General features: G+C 34.9%; 1 protein-coding gene and 1 long non-coding RNA gene across 3 annotated transcripts; one reads left to right on the plus strand and one right to left on the minus strand.

Annotated features, from left to right (window-relative positions):
* Positions 1–887: 887 nt before the first annotated feature.
* Positions 888–6,044, minus strand: LOC141438989 (uncharacterized). The gene is made up of 3 exons (XR_012452543.1): positions 5,853–6,044; positions 5,510–5,703; positions 888–952 (listed from the first exon to the last, which is right to left on the minus strand). It is a non-coding gene; the product is annotated as an uncharacterized lncRNA (long non-coding RNA).
* A 254-nt stretch (positions 6,045–6,298) lies between these two features.
* LOC141438926 (neuronal synaptobrevin-like) lies at positions 6,299–26,229 on the plus strand. Of its 2 annotated transcripts, XM_074102999.1 has the most exons (8): positions 6,299–6,711; positions 15,141–15,261; positions 17,024–17,102; positions 17,509–17,588; positions 18,765–18,816; positions 18,893–19,011; positions 21,095–21,126; positions 21,898–26,229. In XM_074102999.1, coding segments are annotated over exons 1-6 (348 nt in total). In that variant the 5' UTR covers positions 6,299–6,709; the 3' UTR covers positions 18,907–19,011; positions 21,095–21,126; positions 21,898–26,229. The 2 variants fall into 2 exon arrangements, with proteins under 2 accessions (XP_073959100.1, XP_073959101.1); XM_074103000.1 differs by lacking the exon at positions 18,893–19,011 and having other exon boundaries at positions 6,300–6,711.
* The last annotated feature ends 309 nt before the right edge of the window (positions 26,230–26,538 follow it).

Consider the following 26,538-nt stretch of genomic DNA (forward strand, 5'->3'; position numbering starts at 1 on the left):
AATGCTAAAACATTATTATTAACATTAATTGGTATGCTATTATATATGTTATAGCTCTGTCTGTTTCTCTATCTGTCTGTTAAATCTTCACGCCAAAACCACAGAACCGATTTCGATGAAAGAAATGTAGATAGTTTGAGACACTGGGAAGAACAGACAATTTTATCCCGGAAAAACTCATAGTCTCTGCGGGAAAGCGATAAATGAATTCTTCGCAGACGGATTCGCGGACAAAATGTTATTACGTAAATCCACTGTCGAAAACCGACAAATTTAATAAAGAAATTCAAAGCGTGTTGATTTGGTCACATAAATGCTCAGGTATCGCTACTATAAAACGTGTTATATTGTCGGCTGTAATCAAAACCTGTTGTTTATATTCAGTAGTTAGATTGGATTGTAGGGAACTGGCAGATAGGTAGGTAGGTTATCGAGTGGGCTGCCCCAGTTTCGGTTCAATGTCGCCAACAAAGCCCGGCTCACTCGGCTATTATGTAAAACCTGCTAAAGGAATACAGTAGCCAACAAAATAATGGTACATCACAAGCTTTATATATCACATACAGGGTGTAATTGTTAAGTGTAGCCAGGCGATTATTCTGTAAATATAGGTAACAGATGCCAGAAAACTTTAAACTTTTATTAAAAATAACTTTACTAAAACTAAATACTAAGAAATGTTGACAAAAAAAATGTATTTAAGTTTATTAAAACAAAATTTAAAAGTTATTAATTTGATTTTACTCATTGGGTAACGTACTTTCGATATCAGTTTATACTTTTCTGATTTTTCTTATACTTACGGAATAATCGCCTAGCTACACTTAACGATTACATCCTGTATACGATACTCTTCCTTGTTATTAAATTAAATTACTCACTATTACTTGCGGATTCAAATGCAAAAAACCATTAGGATTCCGAGATTTCGCAAAAATTCCCATGGGAATTCCTGAAAATTCCCATGGGATTCCCATGGGAATTTTTGCGTGGTTATTATTTCATTAACGTTGCATAAGAACACCAGCATCAAATTTCGAGCCTTTTACACTGCCGGTTGAAATTCCGGTTTTGTATCCCGATCCTATCCTGTACCTATATCGAAAATAACCTCGACGTTTCGACCACATTGTAACAGCTGTGGTGAGTCTACTCTAAACCACTGCCACTGCAATGTGGTCGAAACGTTGAGGTAATGTTAGCATTAATTTGTCGCATTTTAATTGCGGTTGTTATAATTTATTTACAGTTAATTGATCAATGACCATAATGATATGGGCCTTCACAAGAAACGGCGGAATCAATCAATTACATCCGTTGATGTATCTCATATACAGTGTTTATTATATATGCGGTCAAAAAAAACTACATCATGTATCAACCAGGGTGGAACGTTTTCATAATCAAATCCGCGATGATCTTTTGGCTCATGTATGGATTACCAACGTGACAGTATCTTTTGTGAAACGAATGTAATATCCTTTCTAAAGTGAAATGAATCATTTGTCTTTTTTTACAAATGGTTCGTTTCACAAATGTTTCATTTGGCTGATTGTATTTTATTCTGAAACTGTGAACTATTCAAAATTTATTTTAAGACGATTGCATAGAACTCTATAAATTAGGTTAGTTTAAAAAAGTTCCCCTTTGTTTCGTAAAAGTGTTATTTGAATGTAGGTACATTTAGAGAGAGAGAGAGAGAGAAAGAGAGAGAAAGAGAGAGAGAGAGAGAGAGAGAGATTTATTTACACATATTCGATACACAGAAAAAACACGTTAGAAAGAAATAATAATTAAAAAACATCGAATAGTATAAAGTAGTATCGAGTAGTATAGTTTTGCTTACAAGTTTACAATTTCCTATGAATAAGCGGGTATTTTTACGAAAACAGGAAGTCACATGAGATAATTGATCTCCTAAAACAAAAACCAAACGCGCCACAAGAATAACACCGCGGGCAGAAGCCTGTTCTATACAAAACAAGCACAACAGGAAGTGTTTGAGTCTTCGCGGAACTAGGCCGGAAACGGGTGCATGACCTACCAATGTCGGCGCGAGGTGAACGGGTTCGATTCTCGACTCGCCGAATGAGATGAATGACTTTTATTAAAGTATGTAGCTACTTTGTTTTTAATGTTAATTGATCGTTCATTAGACTGTGTTGGCAAGTGAAAGTTATTAAAGTACTGTTGACGACTTTTCGGCAACGATTTTTACTTTTATTTTAAATACACTGTAGCACATACAACTACACTAATATGGTGTTTCAGCTTGTGTCGTGCACTGACGAAGATAAGAAAGTAATTTGAAGAATATTTGTAAAGTACCTGTTACGTCACAGGAGGCGACTGAAGAGCTAGCAATTTGCTCGCGCAAAGAATTAGCTTAGCTATTCAAAAAGGGACGCTGCCAGCATCATAAGCAAGTACCCTTGCTAAGGAGCAAGCTTTTTTTTGTTTTATGTGTTTTTAGAATAGTTAAATAGATAGTAAAGGATTACATTTCTTCGTTCTGCCATCCCGCTGACACTTATATTATTTAATACGAGAGTGGGAGAGGCGGTACGATATGAACTTCGGTTTTTTAAATTTCACAGTAGCCCCCCAGGTCCTTAAAGCAACAGCGAAGTTGTGTTGGAAAAACCGTAAGTTGGGTACCCGTTGTGTGGGACGCATTAATAATCAGTACAAAGATATGCATTGCATATGCATATGAGATTGCATTTGATGTTCCTGTACCACTACCATGAGTTTATACAATACAATACAATACAAAGACTCTTTATTGTACACCAGACATAGTAAGCGATACAGAAAACAGATACATAGAGAAAAAAATACAAGGTGAGCAATAGGCGGCCTTATCGCTTAAGAGCGATCTCTTCCAGGCAACTGAGTTTACAGTGACCGTACTCGATAGCGACGGCGTAAATTATTTGTATGGAGTACAACGCCTCTACAAATAATTTACGCCATCGCTATCGAATACGGTCACTGTAAGCTCATGGTAGTGGCACTGTTTGTATAAAGTTAAACGTTAACTGCAATATTAAGTCGAAAGTTTGGTATATTAACACTGCTTTAACTTCGTTAGACCCACGTTAGGATTTGATCATTAGAATTTATAACTTAATTTCAGTCAAGAAAAGCTGACATTTGTTTCGATGTTTATCTTAAAAGGACGTTGGGCTTTCAAAGTCAAAGTCAAAGTCAAAGTCAAAATATCTTTATTCAATTTAGGCTATAACAAGCACTTATGAATGTCAAAAAAAAAAACTACCACCGGTTCGGAAAAACCTCTGCTGAGAAGAATCCGGCAAGAAACTCAACGAGGTATATATATTTTTTTTTAAAACAGATTTACAATATTATTAAATGATATGTATACATCACAAGTATTTAACACAACTTTATTTTAACACAGTAGGTTCGCTATTTGAAGGGATCGCTAATGCGGATCGGAATTATTTCCAAATATCCCTGTCCATGATATAATCATTAACTTTATAATACGCCTTTGATATTAATGTCTTCTTGACAATAGATCTGAATTTTGTATCCGTTTCATTTGTAATATTTTTTGGAATTTTATTATAAAAACGTATGCAATTTCCCAGAAAAGACTTTTTGGTTTTAGCCAGTCTGTTAGATGGAACTTTAAGCTTCCCTGTGTTTCTAGTAGCCTTTGGCTTATCGACGTTAGTGGGAAAATCACATATGTTCTTCCTAACATACATGATTATTTCAAAAATATAAAGCGACGGCAGGGTTAGGATATCTGTTTCCTTAAAAAAAGATCTTAAAGATTCACGCGTCTTCAAATTATAAATTGCTCTAATTGCTCTCTTTTGTAAGATAAAAATTGACTCAATGTCTGCAGCAGATCCCCATAAAATAAGGCCGTACGAAATAATGCTATTAAAGTAAGCAAATACACCAACCGTGCCGTCGCCACATCGGTTAGCTGCCGTATTTTCCAAACTGCAAAAGCAGCAGAGCTCAATCTACCCGCGATTGCTGTGACGTGAGGTCCCCACTGTAGTTTAGAATCGAGCGTTATTCCTAAAAATACTGTTGATTTTACAAATTCAATAGTTTGACCATTTAACTTTATATTAGAAACTGAATTCGAGCTAGATGAATTTATCAACGAGAATTTAATACATTTAGTTTTCTTAGGATTTAGTAACAATTATTGGCAGCAAACCATGCGGATATCACGGACAGGGTTTCATTGGGCTCAATGAAGTCGGTATCTTTTCTACTAACCTTGAACAGTAAAGACGTGTCGTCAGCAAACATAACTATACCCGACTTTTGGCTTACCATATAAGTAAGGTCATTTACATAAATAAGATACAGGAATGGGGCAAGAATGGATCCTTGAGGCACTCCCATTTCGACCACAGATTCCTCCGATACCGTTCCGTTAATCCCTTTGCTTTCTTTGTGTGAGGTAAGATTTAATGAGTTCTAAAGCGAGGCCACGAATGCCATAAAAATTTAACTTACAAATTAAAGTATCATGATCCACACAATCAAAAGCTTTCGAAAGGTCGCAGAATACACCTATAGCGTCATGTGATTCCTCCAAGCTTGCAATATGAATTTAACTAAACTATGACCCGCGTCTGTAGTAGACCTGCCTTTTGTGAATCCGAACTGCTGTGGATGCATGATTTTATGGGTATTAAAATGCGAGATCATTTGCGTCAGCATTATTTTTTCGAATATTTGCTAAACGCTGATAGGATGGACACAGGACGATAATCAGAGGGATTATCTTTATCACCTGATTTGAAAATAGGAACTATTTACGAGGATAAGCTAGAATTTTTGTTGTCAGCTCAATAATTGGTAGATTGTCGTCATTAATTTTGTCACAATCGGCAATCAGAAGATGTCCAAAGGTCCAAGGAATACGCAAAGAAAAATATTATTTTTGTCGGTTTTCTTATTAACTTTCTCAGGAAAATACTCAGAATACAATAGATTAAGCATTATAACGTGGGAGTCAAACATCTGTTGTCAGGGAAAATAACCATATCCTAAGGGGAAATGAGTAGGAGCTGTTTTCTGAGAAAAAGCTTAACGGGTAGAAAATGTCGGTATTTAGCGAAACGTGTAGGTTGCGGGGATTTAGCTAGCTTTAATTTGCTATAAGCCGCCACTTAGTTTTTTTACGTAATAGTAGACAGACAAGTTGATGTTAAGTGATTACCGTCGCCCATAGACATCCGCAGCATCATCGGAACTACAGATGCATTGCCGGCCTTCCAAGAAATGGTACACTCGAACTCGAACCAACTAAATCGTGACCCACTGTGGAACATTTTCGGAAGAGCCGTGGTGGCCGAGTGGTTAAAGGAGCTGTGGCGGCCGAGTGGTTTGACCTATATGGCCTCTCAAACAGAGGATCGTGGGTTCAAACCCTGGCTCACACCTCTGAGTTTTTCGAAAGTCATGTGCGAAATTACATTTGAAATTTACCACGAGCTTTACGGCTTACCTGCGAAGCAATTCAATGGTGTGTGTGAAGTTCCCAATCCGCACTGGGCCCGCGTGGGAACTACGGCCCAAGCCCTCTCATTCTGAGAGGAGGCCTGTGCCCAGCAGTGGGACGTATGTAGGCTGAGATGATGATGATTTACACTCGCTTTTTGAAGGTAGCCATATCGTAGTTAAAAGTTAAAGCTACAAAAGCTGAAATAAGCTGAAATAAACAAACAGTAGTAGCTATTTAAAGAACTGTATATTATTAGATCAACTGTAATGAACACAGACTTCTAGCTCTGAAAAGCAACGTATACTTGAATGCTAGTTGTAATATGAACATGAAACTTTTCGCCCACCATAAAGTCCCTCCCACGCTCGCTTTTAGCTAGAGACATAAATGAGAGCCTCAGTTATTTTATCCGCTAGTTCAAATTGTTTTACTTCATCTCAAAGACATTAAACAGATTGCGGCGTCACAACTGCAACAAGATTACATTTAATAAGTTTATCTCAATTAGAGACATTTGTATGTAGGCAGAATCGTTGTCGCGAACATGTCCCTCATTACGTAACACCCACGTACGGACCGAATTGATTTTTGTTTCCACCGACGAAACTAGCAAAGCGCATGCGCGAAAATACCACCCACACACCCTAACTAACCCCTGCACACATACAAACTTATCGATTTCTACCTTACAGCAATTTTAGCTCTACGACATAGACTTACGGTCTAGTTTAAAAGCATAGTGAAATATAGATGATATTTTTAGATAATTCGTTCCTATTACGGTGAACAAACGCGCCCTCTTCCATACAAATCGGGAAACCAGGCGCGGAAGGTTTTCTCTTCCAAATATATTTTTGGATAATTCGCGTTTTATATAAGTGTTCCGTCGGCGATACCCTGTTATTTGTACGTTGTATAACGAGTGTGTTCATTGGATATCACTTAGCGCGTTCAAAGGAGCGTTAAGTCTATAAAATACGTTACTAAAAATAGAACTGTGCCTGACACATTCGTAGGGAAATCTAGCGCGAGGTTTCCATTCATAAATAGTTTCATTTAGTGGTCGGTCGCGACGGCATCACCGGAGGTGTATCATTAAATTTAATCGGTGGATGAAGCGGTATCACCCGGATTGCTGAAGTGACTAATCAATAACGTCATCTTTAAGAAGTTTTCCTCGGGAAAAGATCGGAACTAGAAAAAATGTAAGTTATGTATTTTATTTGTATATTCTTTGTTTGTGATATTTACCTAAAAGACAGTAACTTGTAACGGCGAAATGCAAATGATCACTCATTGTAAAGAATATCGTCGTCGCTTGTCAACTTTTATCGACTCCTTTACCCGGTTAGCTGATTGCCACTCTTTTAATTAGATTAAAGAGGCAAAATTTGTAACCGGCCAGTCATTTTATTTGCAAACAACTTGAACAATAAACAGGGTGGCTGCCAAAAGCTGCCAGCTGTTGGAAGGTTGCCCAATAGGGTAGCAACAGTGCTGCGATAAAGGAGCTCGTAGTAACGTGCCAAATAGGCTTTGTTATCAAAACACACACATCAAACCTAATTTCAACAGTATATAAGATGTTATTTTCATGTTTGAATACACCTAAGTACAGCATTATTTTTGATACCAACTAAATAAAACATTGACATTGTCAATGAGTAGGTATATTCACCAGAACTCAAGTGCGTTTTCCTATCCAATTAAAACACATCCTCAGGTTCTACAAAGCAGATGTTCTTTATAAAAAATGTACACCCACCATCATTCTCAGTGCAACTCGGCTTACGTTACTTGATATTTCCTCAAAATTATTTCATTTATACTATAAAACGGGGTTTATACGAAAAAAAGACATCAACTGGAAGTTTCGAGCTGTAACGAAAAAAATTGAAGAATTGTGAACCTTTTTTTTAAGAATTATATTTGCCTTAAAACTACATCATCGCAAACCCCTCATCTATAAAATATTGAAAGCTTAAACGTGGTCTATAGCCAATGAAATTAGCTATCAGCTTTTTCAAATGAGGTATTTAATGTTCCAGTTATAATGTCGTATTGTGCCTCGCAGCTCCAAAGTAAAATATAACTTATTTTCTCATATGAATACAATATGACAGTTCTAATAAACGACCTCAAACTAGTAAATAAGCTTTTGTGCTACAGCAAATGCATCAAGCAAGCTTGAAGTTACCTACTTTGAGAATTTTAAGATTGGAAACTTCTCACTCACAGATTTAATAATACCTAACAAGTGATGCGAAGTTGTATCTTCTGCGTAATTGTAAGTTATATATCAATTGCATGAGATATTTTTTTGAAAATGTATTAACCAGTGTGTAATCGCCATATGATAAATAAATAAATAATAATTTCTTCGCCGGTGTGTGTAGGTTTCTCACGATGTTTTCCTTCACCGTAGAGCTCGTGATAAATTTCAAATGTAATTTCGCACATGAATTTAAAAAAACTCACGAGGTGCGAGCCTGGGTTTGAACCCACGATCCTCTGCTTGAGAGGTGATAGGTCAAACCACTAGGCCAAAAATAAATAATATATTTCTCGACAAATTCATAACACACAATAGGTGGATAAGGATAAGTAACAAAAACGAAATTAAAAAAAAAATTGAACTAAAATTACTTACTATTCTAAACGTAAAAACCAATATTTACAGATAAATAAGAGATTTGTTTCTTAAGAGTCACAGGATACAATTTACGTAAAAGCGAAAGTATTCACCAAATGTTAACTTTCTATTTTATGAGCTATCAAATGATTCGCACTTGGGTTAACTTGATAAGGCCCGCATAAAGCACTGGAGCTACTATTGATGTAATCTAATCTGTCATCTGGGTCATGCGTCCCTTTCTAACAAGGATAGTATAAAAGAGAAGAACTTTGCGACCAAGAAGAAATGACTAGTAGTTTTGAACTGTAATTTCGATTAGACAAGGTACGAATGGGTGTTAAATGTACTCGTAAAAGTACTCTAGAATGCAATACCCTACAATATCGCTTTTTCTGTAAGTAAAACTTACAGAAGAAGACTCATAGAGAAAATCACAATGAGCCTAAGTCAGCCACCAGACTTCAAGGACTGCGCAAAGCTTTTTACAAGCTTTTATTTAGTTTCACCTGACCCGTTGTCTGTCTGTGTGTAATTCTTGCAAGTTAAATTCGACCAACGTCCAGTAGCTGGATTGACTTGAAATTTGGTATACTTATGTAAATTGCGTGACAATACAATAATCTAGTAGTAACATCGTGGTAGTCTGTCCAGGATCGTCTCCACAGGACGGAACTCTTCAACGGTTAATGGCATCGACTTGAAATTTGGTATGCAAATGTAGTTTGGGTGACAATATAAGGTACAGCTAACAAATAGTAAAGTCAGCAAAAAAAGCTTGTAATAAAAATGATTTTTCTATCAAAAACTTATTTAATGGTGGCTGAATGATGACAACGCTAATGCCATAGAGTATAAATTTATAGAATGCACTTAAATTAAAAAATAAAGGGTCAAGTCCTTCGAGTCTCGTGTGTGAGGTGGTAGATTTATTTTGACAGCCATAAGTGCTTGTTATATCTATCTAAATTTAATAAAGATATTTTGATGTATGTGTCTATATCTATTCCTTCTGGGCTGCCATTTAAAGATATTTTTACATTGCTACAAATATATTTTTTCTATACGTATTGTATTCTATTCGTTTGCTTTCAGAATTTCTTATTACGGAGCCCTATCTTGGGCGTGTCTGAGACGCTTTTGGGCGGTTTTTAGAATATTGAACTTTGAAATGTCAAGGTTTTTAAAATATTCTAAGTTGGATTATTTGCAACAGCGTTTGCGTCAGTACGGTCAGTACTGAGTTAAAGATATCTAATAACACTTACGCGTGACTCAAGGGCCACTGGAAACCGGAGACTATTTCAGTATGATTCACTGTGGCTGCAAAGTTCATGGCTGCAGTTTCAGGATGTTTTACTTATGTGCTGTCTTGGACTGAAATAGATCCTTAAACTTTATCGATTATTTCTTATTCTTAAAAAAATGACAGACTTCATAACACATGTGATTTTGCAACTAAAACTGAATAAAGTCTAAAACAAAATTGAAGCTGTGCTTAGCTAGGTAATACTTTGGTTTTAGCTGTCTCGAAATACTTTTATCCAGTAATGGACAGTGGACAGTAATCTTATTATTATAATTTCCCGAAAAGTTTTCCATTTCCTTAGTTCTTCTTCCTTTGTTTCTCATACATACAAATAAACAAACAACCTCTCATCCTTAACGCATATACCTTCTCCGTTCCGTCACGGGTAAAAAAAAGCTCAATTTTCTAAAAAAAATCTACTTATCCCATTGAAATACGATCCTATATGTGAAAATACCTTTCGAGAGTGAAATAAAAAATAAGTTTGGAATGGATGAAATTTACCGCCCTAGTCCATTTACCGCCCTAGTCCATTTACCGCCCTAGTCCATTTACAGCCCTAGTCCATTTACCGCCATAGTCCATTTTCACAACAAGCGATAGTTTTGTAGTGAGTGATACACAATTTCCTCCATCTTCATAAATATGTATGTGTATAAGTATTAAGTATATTGTCGTGGTGTGATTTAAAAATCCTCCTCCTATCCTCCAACCCTAATATAATCCTATCCTCTTAAACTAATAAAACCCATTGTAGCGGGTAGAAATATTTTCAGACAAATTTTAACACTTCTAAGCAAAACCTCAAGCAGCCTAGAAATAGAAAATAGTCCAACCTCGAAATTACGACGTTTTTGCTTCTGTTTGTTTAAAAAATATATTTATTTGCAAAAAATTCTGTTAGTAAAGTTGCAAGAAACAAACTTGAAATGCTATGATATGGCAATACTTTCCTGTCTTTTTACCTCCAATATGTACCACGAAACCGGTGGATGCAAGTGGCAAGTTGTCGTTCATTGTGGCGTTCTAAGGGGAGGCCTTTGTCCAGCAGTGGACGTCTTCGGGCTGATGATGATGATGATGATGATGATGATGTACCACGAGAGTTGAAGTGAATGAATGAAATGACTGAGTAAATGTCAAAATCCTGCTGTCATTACACGACATGTTCTTGTGTGCGTGTGACTTCAATTCTGGTGGCACTACCTATACCTTTTAACCTATTTATTTCGATTTAGAATGGGTGACCGATAAATCAATATTTTGATTTTGATTGACATCCTGCTGCTTATTTTTAGGACAAATGTGTGAAAAACAAAGAAAGTAACTAGGTGAAATATTTATTATATACGGCCATAAAATATTTGTAACTATGTATATGAAACATGCAGAACTGCTATTCATAGACGCCTAAATAAGTATGCTTTTAGGTAAAATAAATGATTTTTATTGTGTACTTAAATTGACAAACCTCCGGCTAAGTGCAATCCACTAATACTTAGTTGGTTGTGACGCTATTGCATCAGCCTCACAAATCAATACTTTTTTTTATTCGACTGGATGGCAAACGAGCAAGTGGGTCTCCTGATGGTAAGAGCTCACCACCTCCCATAGACACCTGCAACACCAAGGGATTGCAGATGCGTTGCCAACCCAGAGGCCTAAGATGGGATACCTCAAGTGCCAGTAATTTAACCGGCTGTCTTACTCTCCACGCCGAAACACAACACCACCAGACGACCAGATGGCCTAGTGGTTAGAGAACCTGACTACGAAGCTTGAGGTCCCGGGTTCGATTCCCGTGTCGGGACAGATATTTGTATTAAAATACGAATGTTTGTTCTCGGGTCTTGGGTGTTTACTACGTATTTAAGTATGTATCTATCTATATAATTATATTTATCCGTTGCTTAGTACCCATAACACAAGCTTTGCTAAGCTTACTTTGGGACTAGGTCAATCGGTGTGAATTGTCCCGTGATATTTATTTATTTTTATTTACAACAGTGCAAGCACTGCTGCTTCACGGCAGGATTAGCGAGCAAGATGGTGGTAGCAAAGGTCCTACCACCTGCAACTATAAGCTACAAATACAAGTTAAATACATGATATTATACTAAAAAAAAGTATAGTATTTATGGTGTATTCGCTTCATGACTGACAAAGGAAAATATCAAAGTGACAGATAAAGTCAAAACAAATCACAAATTTTAAACTTTTATAGTTTTTTCGCGCTGTCATCGTTCATCCACCATTACCTCTCATATTTCGTTTTCTAGAATTTTTTTACCGTACAACGGCAAAAACTACTAGACACTGGCAAAATTGTCCTCCAATGGACAGAGCCATTTTTTAAAGAAACAACAACAAACTTTTATAAATATAATATTGATACTTCAATCATACATGATAACGTAAACTACAGGTAACTTGGATTAAGGCTACTTTAATAGTTTTATAATTGACCTTGACCATAGTGACCTGTACTGGGCGTAACAACGAGGATACGTGGAAACGGTATTCAAACTACTTTTTAATATCACCCGGCAGTTCAAAGTCACCCAGGTTTTTACAAAACGTGAAAAATGTCTTGCTCGCCTCAATAATCAAGTAAGGGTGGTGCATCTACGGACACGCACGCCGTGCGTCATGTCTCGTTGCCTGAATACACTTGGAAAAACAAACAAGTTTGTGACGCATCTATTTCGGCGAAAACAAAAGAAGTTTATATAAAGTCGGCAATAAATACTGTGAAACTCCAATAAAAGTTCTCGTAGATCCCGATAACGATTCTTTGTAGTTTTGTTTCGATATATCAGCTATAGCAAGGGGTCATTGACATTGTTTATCTGAGAGTAAGGGGTTTACATTCTACGTTACTAAACTGGCATTAGTGAATTTTAAATTATAATTTCGCATCTTCTAGTCAAGTAAGATAAAATAAATTTGCTTTTTTAGTACAAGTTTTTTGTTGACTGTACCAACTCGCATTGTCATCTAACCTTCATACTTAGATATTACCAAACTTCAAGTCAATGAGGGCTATCGCGTATGAATTCGCCGCTAGAGGCGCTAGTGTAGCGTGAGGTCTCCGAAATGTCAAATCTTATAGCTTTTGGGTGAGCTACGCGGGTTTATTTATAATTAGAATAAATTTGTGAATTTTTTGCAATATCTGAAATTAATTATAGCAAATATGCGTTCCGGGGCAATGAATGTCTGTGTTTTGAGACAGTTTTGTTTTTCGGAAACCTTTGTCCTCCCTTTTTTCCGAACAAAACGGGGACTATGCAACACTGTGGCATGCTGGATATTTTTATGGCACGGTTTTAAGGTGTATTAAATATGATTTTAATCTAAACTTTGTTTTCACGCCCGTAATAACAGACTTTGAAAGCCATACTTAAAAACCTCACGCTACAGTGCGCCATCTAGTGAGACAAAAAACGATAGCCCTTATTCAACTCAACAACTGGAAGTGGATCGAAATCTTGCTCGCATCGCAAGAATCGAAACGAGCGTTCAAATACGAGTATATTCGAGGAGAAATAAAATAAAGTCGATTATATGACTCTATCCATCCATAAACACTTTGAACAAATATTTTGATACATAAAGGTAAAAAGTTAGTAGCTTTTTTATTATTCCAAAACATGGTCCGTTTTATTAATGCGTAAAAGATTACTTTCGTAAACTACCATTAGTGACACAACAACTACCCTTCCAACTATTGCAAGCAATTCACAGAGTATTGAACAGAGTGGTTGCACGGTAGAATCGACTTAAGGGTCCCCCGAGGTTCCTAATCTTATTTTATATTGGTTTTTCGTTTGCTTCGGGCTGAGGTTGGCCCCAGGCAACTATTATTCTCCCCACTCTGAACAGCTTAGGTGATAGTTCTAAATATATTGCGGAATCTAGTTATTTGCGACTTTTATTAGAGAATTGAAGTTTGATATGTTTTATCTCGATTGAAAGATACATGAAGCATAAACATCTTTGTATGAATAGTGCATCTTTATTAGTACTAAATAAGTAAATAGAAGTAGACTAATATATTAAATATATTTTTACAAATACATGGTAACGTTTTAAGATGTAATCTAGTAAAAAACAAAACATAAAAATCATTAGTTTCAGTAAAACAAAACCAGCAGTCAATTGACCTCCCTAATGCAATTTCCACGTAAAAATTAATTAAAACATTACTTGCAAACACATTCTTATACATACTCATTTCGACGACAAGATGGCCAAGTGGTTAGAAAATCTGACTACAAAACTTCAGTCCAATAGGGCTCAGTAGGGACAGATATTGCGAGTATGTATGAAAATTTTGAATCTTCTTTTCTAGAGTCTTGAGTGTTTATATTTGATTAATCCATCCAAAGTAAAGTTTGGTAATTACACAGGATTCAGTAATACCAAGAAAGAGATTTAGCGTTGGACATAGACACTCAAAGCTGCCTTTGACGTAGGTGTAATGGACGTTGGTGCTGGAACATTCTGTTAATAATTCATATTCTCTGCTGTTTTTATTCATAACATAATGTATATTTATAAAACCTGATGAAAAAATTAAAATGTTACATTTTAGCAATTATTTTAGCGTTCGTATCGTTTTTTTTTCATCACTGACGTGCTATTATTATTATTATCACATAGTCATTAGAAGTTCACATCCATGATGCGCCTAAAAGCAACCTCAATCCATAATCCTAAAGCATTTACAATCATTAGTTTGTTTACCAGCAATTTACATAAGTATACCAAATTTCAAGTCAATCCAACTACTGGAAGTTGGTCGAATTAAACTTGCAAGATTTTATTACAGACAGACAGACGGACAACGGGACCGGTGAAACTAATTAAAAGCTTGTAAAAAAAACTCAGTATATCGGACAGTTCCGAAATGATAATGAACAAATACTTTGCAGACGAAGTGGTAATGCAAATATTCAACAATTTATAACTACTACTATTTACTTTGGTGTACCTACTTCAATCATACAATGTTCTTGATAGACACTCCCTTCGCTTTCTGACGACACTCGACTAAAAATCTCATCTAAAGCAACCCCTTTCCACCTAGGGTTGCCATACGTCAGGATTTGTCCTAACATGTCAGGATTTTTGACCCTTTGGCAAGATTGCGGTCGGACTTGGCAAATGTCAAGGTTTTTAGAAATGATGAAATTAAGTAGAAAAAAAATATTATACGTCTTCAAGATAATACATTTATTACAAAGTTTACAGTTTAGTTTAGATACAAACAAGCCTGTTACCCGCGTCTCCATCCGCCTAGAGTTCGTTTATCACTATCACGCGGAAACTATGCAATTTTCCGGGATAAAAACTATCCTATATCCGTCCCCGGGTCTCAAGCTATCTGTATACCGATTTTAATCTAAATCAGTTCAGCGGTTTAGACGTGATAAAGTAACAAACAAAGAAACAAATAAACCAACAAACAAAACAACAAACAAACAGACTTACAAACTTTCGCATTTATAATATTAGTGAGAAGTGAGGTAGTGAGAAGTAATATTAGGAAGAAATAAGGATAATAGATTGTCACTCGACATAAATGTCACTGACATTATCACGTTGGTGAAATAAAGCCCATGATTATCAGGACATTTCAATTTTCCACATGGCAACCCTATCGACCTATATCAACACGTTATCCGCAGGGCGACGGAGGGCGGTCTGGCGCCAGCGGCCGACGGCGACATGCCCGTGGGCGGCCCAAAAACGCCCCAGCAGATCGCGGCGCAGCGCCGCTTGCAGCAGACACAGGCTCAAGTCGATGAGGTATGTTACAATCCTACTAATATTATACTCGTAAATGTGAAAGTTTGTGAGTGAGTGAGTGAGTATTCTTGTTTCTTCTTCACGCTGAAACGGCTGGACGGATTTGGATGAAATTTGGCAAAAAGTTAGTTTATAACCTGGATTAAAACATAGGATACTTTTTATCCCGAGATTCCCACGGGATAGGGATAAAAACTCGAAATAACAACTTCTGGGTTTATATTGAGTCATGAAATTTGACATGGGTGTTTTTATTTAACGTCAATGAAAACCACGATGTAATTTTAGGGAATTCCCACGATATTAATTAGTTTAATACTTTTAAACGAGTAATTCTATGTATATATATAATCAGAATCTCGGAAACGGCTCCAACGATTTCGATGAAATTTGGTATGTGGGGAATTTCGGGGATGACAAATCGATCTAGCTTGGTCTTATCTCTGGAAAAATGCTTATTATCGAGGTTTAGCCCGAGCAAAGCTCGGTCGCCCAGGTACTGTAATATTTTAAACGACAAATTTCGACTTCAACGGGCCGTGATATTGTTTTTTTTTACTAGCTTATAATGTGTCCCACTGCAGGGCAAAAGCCTCCCCTCTTATTCCACTCGTCTCTATTCTTGGCCCGCCATCTCCCTAGGTCTGCCTCTGCTCCGATGCCCGTCGCATGGAATTGATATTGTGTGATGTGCAAATTATTTTAAACCTTAAAACTGAGCAACATTGTTAAGATGGCTGGTTCGTGTAAGCGAATGCACGAAAGGAATTTTTAATAACGTGGCCTAATAACGACGTTTGTCGTGCATACCATACTTTTGCGTACGAATGCTTACATCAAACCCTTACAGTTCAGAAATGCTTCCTGATTTTGCTTTGTTTTAGGTACTATTTAATATTACTATTAGCACTATGGGCACGATGATTAAAAATACATTTCTTATGTTGTCAACCTCGTTGTGTAATGAGATAATAATGTAGGTATCCAAAATGTGCCTCAAATTTACATAGAGGTACTTTGATGTATTAAATCTCTCTTGTCCCACGAACAGTTAATTGGGTCTAATATATAATATAATTAACAAATGTTCTCGTATATATTTAGGCACCTACCTATTATATTTCTCGGCTATAAGTTTTAGTTAGAGGATTCCACCATCTCAAAGTATTTATGTCAAACAATTAGAACTTCTGGTCTCAAACTTACGTACCTAAGATTTTAAAATTTCAAATTTGAAATAACAGTGGAACTTAGAACCACCTCCTTTTTCAATGTCGATTAAAAGTGGCATACCTCCTTCATCCACTCACCACTTCATTTGTGTTCAAACTTCTACACTATGCCATATTTTTATTCACCTACTCGTTAATTTATTGCAATCTACAGGATGTTTTAATTTTGATATAGGTACAATGGGTATGTCTCATGAGTCAGTACTTTGGTATTTTATCAATGTCAATGTTGTATTTTTTATGGCACGTAGTCGGATTACAATCTAATATGTCTTAATTGATCATTTAAACAAGGTAATTACACCGTACCCAAAATTTTTTTGTTACTTTGTTAGAAATATAAATAATTATAATACTAGATACTAGTTTCGATAGTAGATTTATATGTGATATAGTAACTAATGTTACACGATAGTAGTTAAATAACTTTGGAAAAAAATACATCAAAAACGTCAAAAAACAGGTGGATCAAAATTTAGTTTTTAAACTGTAAGACACTGTACTTAACATGGTTTATTTTATTATTTCAGGTGGTGGATATAATGAAAACTAACGTAGAGAAAGTGCTGGAGCGCGATCAGAAGCTCTCTGAACTAGATGACAGAGCAGGTAGGGGAACAAAAATATCGAATTAGAAAGATATCTAAGTTACTGTGGACCCACTGAAAATCAGTGTCGTAGCACCGCGTGCCATGACACGTGCAGGGTGTCCTTTTTTTGTAGCAACTAAATACATTCATACTTGTGTTTATGGTTTGCTGTGTAATAATTGTAGTTGTTCAAGAATAAATATTTTCTATTCTATTCTATATCAAAGTCCTAGTCAAACAACAACAAAAGCTATACCAAGTACTTGAAGGGGCTTTTTACCACCCATTGATTGGTTTTAACTGAAGGATTTTTTGAAATTACAAGAGTTGGCCATTTTTTTTTAATTCCTCCACGGAGTGACGCCTAACAATAGAGATAATTAATAAAATGAAAACCTTGTTTACCTCTTGTTTTATCGTTTCAGATGCGCTGCAGCATGGAGCTTCGCAGTTTGAGCAGCAGGCTGGTAAACTGAAAAGCAAATTTTGGTTGCAGAATTTAAAGGTAATTTATTTAAATTTACTTACCCACCACCCGGAGATCAAATTTTCTTTCTCACTCACTTACTGACTATGTATTATATTTATTAGATACTAGCTGTTGCCCGCGACTCCGTCCGCGTAGAACTATGAAAAATAATAAATGTCCTATTCTCAGACCTACCGCACATACACAAAAAAAATCATAAAATCGGTCAAGTCGTTTCGGAGGAGTTTGGTTACAAGCACTGTGACATGAGAATTCAATATTCTTAAGCCGAGATTTTCACTTTTTCGTTAAATTTTTCAAAAATAACCTTTTTTGTAGGTAAACCTTATTGTTAATGAATAATGAGATTGTCAGGAATTCCCTTGTAAATTTTGTGGATCGTCAAATCAACTATCAGACCCTAAAACTAGACCAAAGTATGCACGCGAGCAAAGCCGTGGGCAAAGGCTAGTTCGGTATATTTTAAGTACCAGTTTCAACAAATTTCACAAATCATATTACGGTAGTTCCCTGGGTTAAAAAAATGAATTATTATATTTTGTCCCCAGTTAGATTATCACAAAATATTGGACACGTTTTTTTTTCTTTTGTCAGTCAAGCAAAAAATGACAAAGATGAAGCGTGTCAAAGTTAGGGAATGGGGCCCGTGGCTGTTAACCGGCTATATCTTCATAATTTTTCACACCTCTCATTCAGAAAAGTAACTTTTCCTCCCTGACGAGAGGGATCAAAGTGCAACTTTTCTGTTCAAGGCTTTTCTGTGTGTTTTGCAATTGCAATTTTTTGAAGTTGATTGTAAAACCACGCCATTTTCTATGCTGGTTGCTCTTTAATTATATTTAGTTTTTTTTTTCAAGTTTCTTAATGCTCGGTGTGAAAAGTTGTATCAGCCACTCGAGTGCAAAATTATTTTCATATTGGGCGTTAACACCTTGAATCCCTGGAGACTTCGCTACAGCCCGCCAATTTCAAAATAAGCCCACTGTGTCATTTTGTCCATATATGTCATTTTGTACGTATTTCCTCTACTTATCACAAATTATTGCAAGTAGTCTAAGGGGCTGTTTTACCACCCATTGATTAATTTTATTTGACGGATAAATGTGATGCCGTCTATGTCTATTCGAACAAAACAAACAGTTTATTTTTTGATCTGTGGATAACTGTCTAATGATTCTTTTTAATTTTCAGATGATGATAATCGCAGCCGTGATCGGAATTGTCATCTTGGCTCTAATTATCGGTAAGTCCCCACCCCTCGCCCCCCACTCAGTACATCGCTGTATTAGACTAATCATAAAAATTTTCAACATTTTCAGCCAACTTTCTGTGAACAAGTTTGGGTAACAGCAGTTTCATTTCGAAGTTACTTGTTAAAATGTTTATAGTACCTATAACGTTATTGGTTTATAATTCCGTTACAAATAAGCCTAATTTGGTAAGTGGGCATCGTATTGTCGTTGTTCAGTTTATGATAAGTGTTGGCTTTGTTTGTCTATTCACTCCGTATTCTGTCTGACGAACAGTTTCATGCCATTTTGAAGTTTCCTAACAGCTATCCATACATCGGTAATAATGTGAACAGTATTTTGCCTTCTTGTTCTAAGCTATCACATTAGACGGGAGAAGCAAATGCTGTCGTTTATTGCTGATGTCTGGTCATTTATTGACAACTCCTTTGTATTTTACCATTCAAATTTTTTTAAAGCTATATTGGCCTAACCCAAAAAAAAAAAACATTTCTTGGACATGCTTTAAATAACACTGTACTATGAAAGATATGTGTTGAACGATGTTCAATGATTGACTTGAGTCTTTGTGGTAATACGGTCAGTACTTGATCTAAATGAACAAGGAACATCAGCATGACGAACTTTGATTCTACTTGATATTCAATACTTATTTATTTTTATTTCTTTGTATGTCTTATTTTTATTTATTTTTACTACAAAAGTATTAGTTACTTTTTTATAAGTTGCTTAATTGGGATTTCTTACTTACTACTAGTTATTACTTATAATTGCTAACTCAACACAGACAGCAATTAAAAATTGAATTTCACAATTAATTGATAAGCAATCTGGGCTTAAGGGCTATAAAGTCTTTTTTTATTAGAATTACGACTTCAAAATATCGTTAGTTTCAACTACGTACTCTATTATCAATTCAAGCTTAAATATATTTGATTGGTAAGTAACAAAGGACGTCAGCTTTAATTTGCGATTAAATATTATGTTATTGCATTTGGGACTGCTGTGTATTTGATATACTTCTGATGTGTATTTATTTCGAACGGAAACCTGTACAAAATATAGAAATCTACTAGATATTACAATTTGCTTAAATTCTTCCTCGTCCAAGAATGCGAGCTTCCCCCACAGTGTACCCAAAACTATTTGCTTTTCTTACAATATGCGTATTTTATAGCAGTTAACTGAAACTTATCGGAAATGTATGATCACATTTATATAGTTACCTAAATAAGTGCTTGGTGTGGAGTCGTCGATGGAATAAATGCTTGCAATGCTTTAACTTGTGTAACCTACTAAGTGGCTATTTCACCACCCATTGATTAAATTTATCTGACGGATAAATATGCTGTCTACGTAGAGACGGCATCACATTTAACCGTCCAATAAATTTAATCAATGGATGGTGAAACAGGGGGTAAAAATATCAAAGTTATAAGTTAAAATAACGTTTGAAATGCGTGATGGAATATAATTTTTGTTTTGGAAGAAATGTTAAAGGAGACATTATAATTTTGACAACTTGAGTTATTGCTCAGTGCGTTACTTTACCATTCATTATTAACACTTATGTATAGTGACGCACTCGGTGGCTTAGCTTAGCGCAGTAACATGTACTTACCACCACAATAGTGTATTAAAATCTCTAGATAAGACTAAGGGCCGGTTTCACAACTTGTCGACTAACTAAGTGTCAGATAAAAGTAATGCCGTCTTTGTTTATTCGGACAAAACAAACAGAGACGGCATCACTGATATCCGTCATTTAAAGTTAGTCGACAAGTGGTGAAACAGACCCTAAATAACAAAAATGTTGGTGTTAATTTACGCGAAACATATTGAATATGAAATTAAAACAATTAAATACCACTTTTTTACCACAATCCATATATCAATGACATCGCTGCGAAGTTTAAGATCTAATAGCATTTAATTGTATGTGTGTAGGTAAATTTCATAAGACACTAATAATGTTGCCATGGGTTCTTATACTTAGTGCGCCAAATATATGTGATGCTGTCTCTGTTTACGCGGGAAAAAAAGGAAAGGCATTACTCATATCTGTCATATAAAACTTATCAATGACTGGAGAACAGGCCTTTAATGTTGTATCATAATCATAACAATTCAATCGTTGTGTCTTGTCAAAATCAATTGCACCATTTTATCTATGTACGTATTTTACGGCACTAAAAAGTTATATCTTTTTGTACGTCTAAGTAACATTGGAGGAAGAGGAGTACATGCATTAATCCTTGTGTCTTTTTCTAGGTCTGTAAACAGATGAAGGATTGACGGCTGAGGTATGTATAATTAAGTATAGTTTGTTCTCGTATATATTGGAAGTGAATTGTTTTCATTTTAAGTCTATATTTAGCAGACTGGTAAAATTTATATATTTTTTTTACAAAATAAAAATGAATTACTTTCATAGTCTTACTAACTAGTGAAATAAAACACCACACTAATCTTATCTGTATTCAGAAGCGTGTCAATAAACGTAAAGTTTGAAAATAATAACGGACAAAACACATACTTAATGATTTGATTAGATGGAATGAATTCTTTGTGGAATTTATTTATCAATAAAAAAAATTACAGCACTACAGTTAGAAAACGAATGCACTGTAAAATTTAAATTATACACATGAAATACATAAAACAAACACAAAAAAAAAAAAGGGATTTTTGAACGTCGTCTTCGTCGCTACCCTAAAACGACGGAACACCACTCCCTCCGGCCAGAAGTCGGAGCGCAGGAACATCTGCTGGTGCTTGGGACGCACTTGGAGTAAATGAGCTGAAATTGTTAGCCCTTTGTTCATGCTTTGCTCATGTTATTTATAAACTAGATTAGCTACGTCACATTTATTTTACAACATTCCTATAAAGCTGTCAATTTCAGAAAAAAATACAGGAAATCATATGACTATTTTTTCAAAGTTTATGCGATTTCCGTCTGTTTCTAGAAATCTGACCTGTAGTAACAAAAGACTAACGAATGACTAATTAACCAAGTTTGACAAGTATTAATAACGTGATGTATTTTTAATCTTGTAACTCTTTGCTTTCAGAAACTCGCTACCGAATTCCACGCAAAGCACAGCCTAATGTACCAGCGTATCTGTTTAAAATACAACCAGCGCTATCTTTAGTGTATCCAGTTATCCAAACGTATTCTAAAAGTTACTACCGGTCAAACTGTACACTCAAGCGAACCATTAAGTAGTTTTAGACGCTTTATTTTGATTTCTTAGTGTTTCTTCAGTGTACGCTTGGTCCCGATGGCAAAGAGTTTAGAGACACTTGTATTTTGTTTCCTTTATATTCACTATCAACAGTTTTAAGAAGAGTATTTTTAGACGAATTTTCGTTATAAAATATACCTTAGAATAACAACTGTAATTTGCTAAACGCTATACACAACCTAAGGCTTATTGAAATTTACCATATCTCAAAAAAATATCTATGGATTCCATTAGGACGGACTAAAGGAATAACATTTTTTAGAAGTTTATTTATTTTTATTCGGACCAAACTTTCTTATAACGATTGTTAACAATTGCGTTTATTTTTATAGGTACGCCGATATTTAAGGACATGATTTTATTTTAACTGTTAATCTTTGATATAACATCTATATTAATACGTTTCAATCTTATACGTATGGTATTTCGTAAACTTTTTAAATGTTGAATATGGATATTGATCTCGCGTAGTTTAGGGGTTGCAGCTGAAAACATGTAATTCTGGTCCATTTTCCTTTTATATTAAGTATTTAGCCTTAAAAGTCATTAGCATAATACATTTTAGACTAATTTGGTCGCTTCTACGAGTATGTACGCAAAATATAAGTTTTATTTGGTAATTTAATGGATGTGAAAACGATCGAGTTTATAATGGTTTGCTTATTGGCTTAGTTCTAGTCGGTTCACAGTCGTAGCGGTTATCAAGCGTGTTAAAGATTATTGGCCGTGATTTCTATTTGGAACGAAAATTAATAATATTCAAGTTGTTGTTAATAAAATTAGCATAATTTAAAAAAAAAATGTTCAATCGTACGATCTTATTTAATTCGTAACTGGCCAATATTTTTAAATAAATACATAACCATATGTATGCAACTGATATGCATCTATAACTTTTTCTGTGTGTATTGTATGTAAAAACTGCTTCGTAGGTAGAAAGTGTAAAAAGTTTCACTATAATTAGGTGTTTTTATTGTAACCACCCATAGGCTTAAAACGAGTTATACTAGTTGATAAAGATATAATATAACCATAACCATCGGATTGGCCAGTGCTGGATTATAAACCAAAATCATTTGTATGTTATGTCGGTTTCTAAAAAATAGACGTTTACGCGCCACGTATGAGCAACAATGAATTAGTTTTAGATTTAGACAAGGGTAGGAAACCGACTTTCACGGAGTCAACATTGGATCTACTGTTCCGCTCTAACTTAAGAGAAATGTAATTAGAATAGATAATAAAATACGATTTTGAGCTCCTATCATTTAGACTTATGTGTGCATAGTTTATGTTGGTCTCTTTCTTTAGAGCCATAAGAGTTGAGACGGGCATAAACTGGCCACGAAAAGAAAATTAGGAAAAACTTTGAGGTCGTGCCGAGTCGTTTTGTGGGTGTATTTAGCCTACTGAAATTGTTAGAACTGTAAGTCACAGTTTCCGAAACAAAATAACCCATATGTAAAAACATGATGAATTATTTAATATCTCTATTCTGGGATATTGTGTTTCGCAAATTATGGTTTTTAACTTTCACTGTAAGGTAAGGTAAAAAATACACCAGAAAATATATGTTATAAAAATATAGGTAATTGGTAAACTTAAGATTATATTCCGTTAGATAGTGAAAAGGTGAAATGTTTTAAAATAACTTTTTAAGTAACTTTTTAATAGTTATTCTGAAAAGTTATTCATTACACTTTTCAGAATAACTATTAAAAAGGTACTAATTTAATATTATTTCCGATTTTAACATGTGGCGTTTTAAATTCAATTTCGAAAAGTCACGATGAAGATCAAAATAATCTTTAGAAAAGTATAATTGAACGATATTTAGGGCGATTTACCTTTTCACTAATGAATGGCGTTCTTGTGGTCATATAATTATGGAGATCTATGGGTGAATTTGATGGTCGAAAGGGACGCACGTGAAAGGTTAGAGCACAGATAACAGATCTATAACAGAGAATAGATCGTAAAAAGACAGGGTGATCTCGATATTATCGCGTTCACTGACTTATAGGACCGCTTAAAACTAAAGTAATGCTTCAACTTTACAACATGATAGAATAATACAATAGTACAAACATTGGAACATAGAACCTCTTCCTTTTTTGAAGTTTGTTAATTACCTAAGTTAAATGAAGGAGAAAAATAACATTGTATTGTTACCTATTTTGTTTTTAATTTACCATCCTAGATAAGTGCTTTTCGAATCCACATGCTACAAATAGGTAATGAGTTAGGAAGAAAAGTACCTTCTACAGTTAAACATTATATCTAAAGATGAATAATTCACAATTAAATGATACAAGATGATACCAGAAAAAGAAAACGTGTTAAGTATAAAGCTATGTACCTACCGTTGGCGATCTAGAAATTGTGTAGTGCGTACTCTGTCAGTCCAACGTAGGTGGGTCAGTTTAATCGATCATCATTTCAGCAGGACTACTACGAAACCCGAAACTCGAAGTTCGTGTCGTGCGGTCCCTCTGACACTTATATTATTTAATACGAGAGCGAGAGGGACGGTACGATATGAACTTCGAGTTTCCAGTTTCGGAGTAGGCCTTCAGAGGCTAAGAAACGTGTCACTCACTAGATATCTGCATATTTCGCATCATCATCATGACAATTATACGTACTGTACTAAGCATGAACCTTTTTTTTAAAGCCAATATATTATAATTATTAAGTTTAAACATTGTACCAAGTTGGAAAGTTGTTTCATTACTTCCCTAGATATGGATTGTTAGCTTGTAATTGTTAATATTTAATTTAATTTTATAACAATATAGTTATTCTTATTCAAATAAAATGTATGTGAACGATTACCGTAAATAAAAGCTCCTCTAATGTATCGTTCCATTTTACTAGATATTCCATGTTTTATTTAGGTAGTAGATATACTGTATGAGAATAAAATTGTTTTTTTTTTTATATTTCATCGAACGTTTACGTTTTTATTTTTGCAAACTCGCAGATCTTTGGTAAAATTAAAAAATAAACTTCATTTCACTTCAATAAATAAGCTTAACTATCATAAGGTCGCGGGTAAGCAAGGAAATTCTTTTAGTTCAAAATAAACTTCATTTTTAAAAAAAGGTGGATTTTAAATACCTACCTAACGTATTTCGTAGTTAAAGTATTCTAAAGCTACTAGCATGGTTACCAGTTTGAGATATTTATAGCAAATCATACCTAGTCAAAATACAACACACAGGACTTATCACGCTAAACAGACGAGGAATTTAATTATTTACCTCGACGTTTGGACTATGAGTGAAAATCACGAAAGTTTAAAACGTTACATTTAGCAACTGTCAATATATCACTTGTTTCATATGTACATATAATGGTTTATTCCATTTCCAACAAAATTCATCAGTAATGTCACTCTACCATAAAATTGCTATAACTTAAAGTTAAAAAGTAAAGAAGACATAGGTACCTAACTCGCTTGTCTTCTGCTACTATACCTACCTAGGTATAGTTTGGACGGACGAGGTCAAAAATATGTTTATACTTTTACTACCTTGTCGCTAACACTTTATGTTTGAAGTTATGTATAAAATTGTCAGAAGGCATACAGTGACAAGTACCTACAAGGTACCAAAGCGTAAACATACATCTTTGACTTCGATTGGACATGTCTAAGGTGCAAAGCGAGCAACAATAATTCTGGAATGCTTCCAATACTTTTACATTTATCTTTATGATATTTAAAAAAATACTGAGTCCTATGGTTTTAACAATGGAGCATTTGATTAGGTAGCAAAATAGACCTTATCTTTAAACCATGTCAAAATAAATTCGTGATTGTATAGTTTCAAATGGGCAATTTTTATTTGTATTAAAAATTGAACGTTTGTTCTTAATGACGGAAAGTAGTAACGACACTTAAATAAGACATTATAAAACTTAAAATGTAACAAATATTAAAATTTTGTGGACATGTGTTTTAAATTTATATACCAAGTTTTAAAATTACGATTTAATAAAATTAAGGATTGTAATAATCAGTTCATGGACATGAAACAAAAGGTTGGTAGGTATTCAACATATTGTAATTAACCGTGTATACATAGCATAACGATTTATGGATGTATTATTTAATGCTTAAATGAATAAACCAACTTTAATTATGTTAGAATATTATTGTGCCTCTTATTTGAACCAAAAATAAAAGCTTAGCCACCGTGTTGTAAATTAGGTACGTCGATTCACGAGAGCTGGCACAAGTGGATTGAATGAATGAAAGTATAGTGTGTGTTGCCTATTTGAAATTGAATACACTTTGCACAAAGGTCATGCATCTGTCATGTTCCTACAAAAACGTATAAGTACTTTCGTTCAATCCATTCGTACCAGTTTTTGTGAATCGATCTCATCTCATCCCTGGCCAGCATCCCACTGCTGGGCTCTAGTCTCCTCTCAGATTGAGAGGGCTTGAGCTGTAGTTCCCAC

Source organism: Choristoneura fumiferana, chromosome 20 (assembly GCF_025370935.1).
Source record: "Choristoneura fumiferana chromosome 20, NRCan_CFum_1, whole genome shotgun sequence".
Lineage (NCBI taxonomy): Eukaryota > Metazoa > Arthropoda > Insecta > Lepidoptera > Tortricidae > Choristoneura > Choristoneura fumiferana.